Source organism: Pollachius pollachius (assembly GCF_949987615.1).
Source record: "Pollachius pollachius genome assembly, chromosome: 2".
Lineage (NCBI taxonomy): Eukaryota > Metazoa > Chordata > Actinopteri > Gadiformes > Gadidae > Pollachius > Pollachius pollachius.
In genome coordinates this window covers 8,310,487-8,318,160 of record NC_136935.1, presented here as the reverse complement: position 1 = coordinate 8,318,160, position 7,674 = coordinate 8,310,487, and the positions used below count along the sequence as shown (strand labels likewise).

The following is a 7,674-nucleotide window of genomic DNA, read 5'->3' as shown; positions in this document are numbered from 1 at the left end:
CCCTAACCTTAACCCCTCACCATAACCCTAACCCTGACCCCAACCCTTAACCCTGACCCCTAACCCTACCCTAACCCCTTTCCCTTAACTCTGACCCCTGACCCTAACCCTTACCCTATCAAATCCTCATTAGATAACATAATAACTGTAATATGTAAGGTCATGTTCAACGTCAGATTACAATCAGAAACGGTGTGTGATTCAACATGCTGCTGCTCTGTCTGGGTCACCTTCTATCATGGATTAAAAACCACAGACTTGGCCTAAAATTTTTATCTTTGCTCTGCTGTCTGAATGTCTTCATGGCCGACGGGACAAAGGTGAGACTAACATGTTGAAATAATAACATGACGTATAATATCGATTACTAACTAACAATATACCCATAATGGGATTTTGGCTAGTAAATCAAAGGGTTCTTCAGGCTGGCCAATAGACCATAGTTATTCAGGATCGCCAGTCGATTGACATATATATATATTTAATAATAATAATAATAATAATAATGATAATACATAAATGCCGCCTTGGCCTCGGACCGTAGGTCAATATGGCCGCCATATTGGAGCGGTCGAGAACGTAAACAAATAAGGAGTAGAGCCTCGGGTTATCTAGATACACGGCGATATAACGTTGACATTTCCCAACCGATTCCAAGACGTCGTTTTTATCCAAGGCTTAATGATGTACGTGGAGTAAATCTTAACTTTTAATAAACACATAATATATTTAACATGTCTTTATAATTTAATTGAATGAATAGAAAAACGACTTAATAGTAGCTCTTCAGGCTGGCCAATAGATCTCAGAGTTTTCAGGCCGGCCAGTAGATCACAGAGATGTGCAGAGCGGTCGGGTGGAGCTCGGAGGCTAACCGAGCTAACAGCTGTGGATTATATTTGTACTTTATTTGATATTTATCTGATATTTATATGATGTTTATATATCATTTTTTGAGTTAGAGGACCGGGAGCAGCAGACATTTAGACCCCATAATATATAACATAATATATAAATACATATATGTATATGTATGATATATTATAACATAATACTGGAATGAACGGAGCGGAGCATATAGGTTAGTACACAGTATTATAGACTTCTATAGTATATATACAAGGACACAGTATTATTAAAGAGTACTATAGTATACGAGTACCCAGTATTATTACAGAGTTCTATAGTATATATACAAGTACACAGTATTATTACAGAGTACTATAGTATATATACACGTATACAGTATTATATTGAGTACTAGTATATATACAAGTATTATTCAGTATTATTATAGAGTACTAATAGTATACAGTGTAGAGTACTGTAGTATATATTGAGGGTAGCAGTATATAGTATATAGTACTATAGTATACAATATAGAGTATAATTGTATATATTATAGAGTTCTATAGTATATAGAGTACTATAGTATACAGTATAGAGTACTGCAGCATATATTGAGGGTAGCAGACTGGAAGAGACTTATGAAGACAGGAGACCTCGTTATGGCGAGCGAACCGATCATCCTCAATGTGTATGACATGGTGAGTAGTACTGTGTGTATGTCATGGTTAATATAGTACTGTGTATGACATGGTGAATGTAGTACTGTGTGTATGACATGGTGAGTAGTACTGTGTGTATGACATGGTTAATTTAGTACTGTGTGTATGACATGGTGAGAGTAGTACTGTGTGTATTACATGGTGAGTAGTACTGTGAATTTGAAATGGTGAATGTAGTACTGTGTGTATGACAGGGTTAATGTCTCACTGTGGGGATGACAGGGTTAATGTCTTACTGTGGGGATGACAGGGTTAATGTCTCACTGTGGGGATGACAGGGTTAATGTCGTACTGTGGGGATGACAGGGTTAATGTAGTAATGTGGTGATGAAGTAGAAAGAATGTCTTGTTGTTTGGTAACAAAATGTTCTCACTTCACCACAACATTCATCAGCCTCAAACCTCAAAGCTAAATCAAGTCATATCGGTCAGACTGTTGACTCTCTCTCTCGCTCGCTCGCTCGCTCGCTCTAAGTAGATTTCCTGGTCAGCTCTAAGTGCTTTAGCCTAATCTACACACACTATCTACACAGCAATGTGCACACACACACACACACACACTGGACGCATTGATTTAAAAGTGTGTAACAGTAGTAGTGTACATAAGGTTTGTGTTACAGTAGTAGTGTACATAAGGTATGTGTGTAACAGTGGTAGTGTACATAAGGTATGTGTGTAGTAGTGTGTAACAGCAGTAGTGTACATAAGGTATGTGTGTAGTAGTGTGTAGCAGCAGGAGTGTACATTATGTACTTGTGTATTAGTGTGTACCAGCAGTAGTGTACATTATATACGTGTAGTAATGTGTAACATTAGTAGTGTACATACGGCGTGTAGTAGTGTGTAACAGCAGTAGTATACATTGTTTGTGTAGTAGTGTGTAACAGCAGTAGTGTACATTATTTGTGTAGTAGTGTGTAACAGCAGTAGTGTACATTATTTGTGTAGTAGTGTGTAGGTGGTTGACTAGCTAATAGGATTAGCCGTGTCAGACAGCTATCTCTTTAAGAGGCTAACACCTCTCCATGCAGGTCATCTCTCCAGGCTAAATTAACCTAAATGATACCTAGACTAGCCATCTCTTACCTCATACCTTAACTCACCATAGGTTAGATATGGTTAATTTAGGTATTCGATTAGAGATGGTTTAGGTAGGTTAGAGGTTAGAGGCAGTATTGGTGTTAGGGTTAGAGGTGGCTTAGGTAGTAGGTTAGAGGTTGGAGGCAGTGTTGGTGTTAGGGTAACAGATGGTTTAGGTAGTAGGTTAGAGGTTGGAGGCAGTGTTGGTGTTAGGGTAACAGATGGTTTAGGTACTCAACCCACCCCGCTCACCACCTCTTCACACTGCTTTCCTCTGGCAGAGTTACAGATCTGCAAAAGCACACACCACCACCAGAGACAGTTTTATTCCTGTAGCCATCCGGACTCTAAACACAAACTTGTAATTCCCATACCTGGTACATAAATAACCCCCCAGAATCATTCTAGCACTTTAAGGCACAGCTGTTAAACCTATCCTTTTAATAATCTTTTAGCTTTATCTAATATTAATTATACGTATTTTTATGAATTGTATTTTGTCTTTTCCTTGTGTTGTGGCACCAAGCGGAGCTGCGCTCCAATTTCATTGTATGTTTCTGCTGCAATGACAATTAAAGTTCAATTCAATTCAATTCAGGCAGTAGGTTAGAGGTTCGAGGCAGTGTTGGTCTTAGGTTAGAGATGGTTTAGGTTTGAGGTTCAAGGGTTGAGGCATCGTTGGTGACTCTGTCTCCCTCTCTAGTACTGGATCAATGAGTTCACCTCCTCCCTCGGTATCGGTGTCTTCCACTCTGGGATCGAGGTCTACGGCCGAGGTACGTTATTAATCATAAAATATCATATTCATTTCTTATATAAATATATAAATATTAAGGTATGGTATATCATCATACATTACTAAGCATAATAACATTGTACCACACAAGGTTGTAACACATAGCTGTGTATATCTACATATAGCGAATGTAAATGTTGTAGCACATGGTGATACACATAGGTTGGTCACATAGTGTACACGATGCTGTCTCGCTGGTCATGTGGTTGATGTGCGTTTGTTCAGAGTTTGCCTATGGCGGTCATCCCTACCCGTTCTCGGGGGTGTTTGAGATCACTCCGGGAGACGCAACAGAGCTCGGTGATACCTTCAAATTCAAGTCAGTACAACCTGCCGTCACTACACGCACACCACACGTTCACCACCTCCCACGTTCACTACCGTGCATGTTCAATACCTCACCACCTCCAACGTTCACTACCTCACTACCTCACATATTCACTAACTCCCACGTTCACTACCTCACTACCTCACATGTTCACTCCCTCCCATGTACATATTTTTTAATGAGTATTTGCATGTCAAATGATGGTCTCTCTCTCTCTCTCTCTCCCTCTCCCTCTCCCTCTCTCTCTCTCTCTCTCTCTCTCTCTCTCTCTCTCTCTCTCTCTCTCTCTCTCTCTCAGGGATGCTATGGTCCTGGGCCGGACTGACTTCAGGGAGGAAGACGTGGAGCGGATCGTGGAGGAGATGGGGAAGGAGTATAAAGGCAACTCCTACCATCTGATGCACAAGAACTGTAACCACTTCTCCTCGGCCCTCTCTGAGGTGTGCTCCCATCTTTATACCTTAAGCCTCTATTCCTCCTTCCTCCTCCTTTTCTATACCTCCTCTCTACCTCTTCTCTACCTCCTCTCTACCTCTTCCCTACCTCTTCTTCTCCTCTTCTAAACCTCTTCTCTTCCTCTTCTCTACCTTTTCTCTACCTCTTCTCCACCTCTTCTACCTACTCTACCTCGTCTCAACCCCTTCTCTACCTCTCTATCTCTCAATAGGCCCGGTAGGACTCCTACCGGGCCTACTGTGGCCGGTAGGACTCCTACCGTCCCTACAGGGCTGAGTAGGGACGGTAGGAGTCCTACAGACCTATCCAACACAAAGCACATGTCCTCATCAGGTGCTGTGCGGGCGCGAGGCTCCTGGCTGGGTCAACCGGCTGGCCTACTTCAGCTCCTGCGTTCCGTTCCTCCAGGGCTGCTTGCCGCGGGACTGGCTGACCCCCGCAGCCCTGCAGACCAGCCTCCGCCACGAGCTGGAGCAGGGCCAGGACGCTGCCGCCTCGCTGGCCTCCCCCACCTCCCCCACATCCCCCGCCTCCCTGGCCTCCGTCTCCCCCGCCTCCCGTCACTCTCTCTCCCCCCCCTCCCCCCCCTCCCCGGCCTCTGTCTCCCCCGCCTCCCTGGCCTCCGTCTCCCCCGCCTCGCGTCCGCCCGTGCCCCGAGAGAGCCGCCCCCCCTCCCGCCACCAGCCCCGTCGGTAGTCCCGTGAGGACCACCTCCAGATGTCAGAGGGTCTTCCACCGAGAGCCACAAACCTGCTGGTGCCTCAGGTCAACTCCACGGACACTACAGTAACCTACCAACATGTGGGCCAACATGTGGACCAGACCAACATGTGGACCAACATGTGGACCAACATGTGGGCCAACATGTGGACCGACATGTGGACCAGACCAACATGTGGGCCAACATGTTGACCGACATGTGGGCCAACATGTGGACCAACATGTGGACCGACATGTGGACCAGACTAACATGTGGGCCAACATGTCGACCGACATGTGGACCAGACCAACATGTGGACCAACATGTAGACCGACATGTGGACCAGATCAACATGTGGACCAACATGTTAACTAACATGTGGACCAACATGTGGACCAACATGTGGACCAACATGTGGACCGACATGTGGACCAGACCAACATGTGGACCAACATGTGGACTACCATGTGGACCAGACCAACATGTGAACCATGTGGACTAACATGTGAACCACCATGTGGACTAACATGTGAACCAACATGTTGACTAACATGTGGACCAACATGTGGACCAACATGAGGACTAACATGTGGACCGACATGTGGACCAACATGAGGACTAACATGTGGACCAACATGTGGACCAGACCAACATGTGGACCAACATGTAGACCGACATGTGGGCCAACATGTGGGCCAACATGTGGACCAGACCAACATGTGGACCAACATGTAGACCGACATGTGGGCCAACATGTGGACCAGACCAACATGTGGACCAACATGTAGACCGACATGTGGGCCAACATGTGGACCAACATGTGGACCAGACCAACATGTGGACCAACATGTAGACTGACATGTGGACCATCATGTGGAGCAGGCCAACATGAGGAGCAGACCAACATCTAGACTAACATGTAGACCAACATGTGGACCAACATGAGGAGCAGAGCAACATGAGTAGCAGACCAACATCTAGACCAACGTGTGGACCAATATGTGGACAAACATCTAGATTAACATGTGGACCAACATGTGGCTCAGTGTTCTCCTGATCTCTAAGTGCCTGACCGTAACCCTAAGCCTGTCAACATTACTGAAGGACAGAAATGTTTCGGTGGGTCTACTTCCACACACCGCTGCCCTGCTCAAGGGCTTTCCAACAGGCCTTAGCAGCTCCTCCTGTGAGCTCCTCCTGTGAGCTCCTCCTGTGAGCTCCTCCTCCTCTGTGAGGTCCTCTTGTGAGGTCCTCCTGTGAGCTCCTCCTCCTCCTGTGAGGTCCTCCTCCTCTGTGAGGTCCTCCTGCGAGGTCCTCTTGTGAGGTCCTCCTCCACTGTGAGCTCCTCCTCCTCATGTGAGCTCCTCCTCCACTGTGAGGGCCTCCTGTGAGGTCCTCCCCCACTATGAGCTCCTCCTCCACTGTGAGGTCCTCCCCCACTGTGAGCTCCTCCTCCTCCGTGAGGTCCTCCTGTGAGGTCCTCCTCCTCCTGTGAGCTCCTCCTCCACTGTGAGGTACTCCTGTGAGGTCCTCCTCCACTGGGAGCTCCTCCTCCTCATGGGAGGTCCTCCACTTTGAGCTCCACCTTGTGTTCTCTCAACAGATCGTTTCTTCACTGTTGCCGTGATTTGAAACAACCTTTACAAATTATTTTTTTATAAGATGACCTTTTACATTTTTGGAAGGTTTTGTGTGAACCCTCCACACCGCTCCCCTAGTACCCTAACCCTGGTACCCCCCCGGTACCCTAACCCTGGTTCCCTAATCCTGGTCCCCTAACCCTGGTACCCCCCCTGTTACCCTAACCATGGTACCCTAACCCTGGTAGCCCCCCTGGTACCCTAACCATGGTACCCTAACCCTGGTACCCTCCCTGGTACCCCCCCTGGTACCCTAACCCTGGTACCCTAACCCTGGTAGCCCCCCTGGTACCCTAACCCTGGTACCCTAACCCTGGTACCCTAACCCTGGTAGCCCCCCTGGTACCCTAACCCTGGTAGCTCCGTGATAACCCAACACTCCAATACTCGCTTCCCTACTGCCCCCCACTCCCCTACTCACTCCCCTACTCACTCCACTACTCACTCCCCTACTCTCTCCCCTACTCTCTCCCCTACTCACTCCCCTACTCTCTCCCCTACTCTCTCCCCTACTCACTCCCCTACTCACTCCCCTACTCAATCCCTTACTCATTCCCCTACTCACTCCCCTACTCTCTCCCCTACTCAATCCCATACTCATTCCCCTACTCACTCCCCTACTCTCTCCCCTACTCACTCCCCTACTCAATCCCTTACTCATTCCCTTACTCACTCCCCTACTCACTCCACTACTCACTCCACTACTCACTCCCTTACTCACTCCCTTACTCACTCCCTTACTCACTCCCCTACTCTGTTCATTTCTCAGGGCAGCTTATTGGACATGTATGTAAGAATGTAATGTTTATAATAATACAACATGTGGTCGTTGTGAACATGTGACCTTTATGCCACATGGGCGCGGACTCCTTCTAACCTTTGTTTACAGGCCAGGCACTGATTTTATAGTTGTTAGTTCTAATAAAAGGTGACCATGAGTTCCAGCAGCCGTCTCCATGTCAGCCTCTAGGGTGCCCTGCTGGCCACGGACTGACCTGTCCTCCAGTGTCTGTCTGTCCCGCTGACCGTCTGTCTAGCTCTCAGCCAGAGAGAGGACTCTCTGAACACTTTGTAATGATCAATACATTTCAATAAATGTGAGAGTA

At 46.9% G+C, this 7,674-nt stretch overlaps 2 protein-coding genes across 3 annotated transcripts in view; both read left to right on the top strand.

Annotated features, from left to right (window-relative positions):
- mtrf1l (mitochondrial translational release factor 1-like) overlaps positions 1-219 on the top strand; it is a 4,123-nt gene extending 3,904 nt beyond the window's left edge. The window contains exon 8 of the mRNA XM_079758583.1: positions 1-219. This exon is cut by the window's left edge and continues 267 nt beyond it. The gene's annotated coding sequence lies outside the window, so the exon portion shown is untranslated.
- A 640-nt stretch (positions 220-859) lies between these two features.
- On the top strand, positions 860-7,627 carry desi2 (desumoylating isopeptidase 2). Of its 2 annotated transcripts, XR_013812773.1 has the most exons (6): positions 860-1,547; positions 3,352-3,424; positions 3,670-3,763; positions 4,071-4,212; positions 4,562-5,318; positions 5,405-7,627. XR_013812773.1 is itself a non-coding variant. In XM_079758680.1 (5 exons), exons 1-5 carry the CDS (start codon positions 1,488-1,490, stop codon positions 4,922-4,924), a joined length of 732 nt encoding a protein of 243 aa, XP_079614806.1. In that variant the 5' UTR covers positions 860-1,487; the 3' UTR covers positions 4,925-7,627. The 2 variants fall into 2 exon arrangements, 1 of the variants encoding a protein (XP_079614806.1); XM_079758680.1 differs by having other exon boundaries at positions 4,562-7,627.
- Positions 7,628-7,674: the final 47 nt, after the last annotated feature.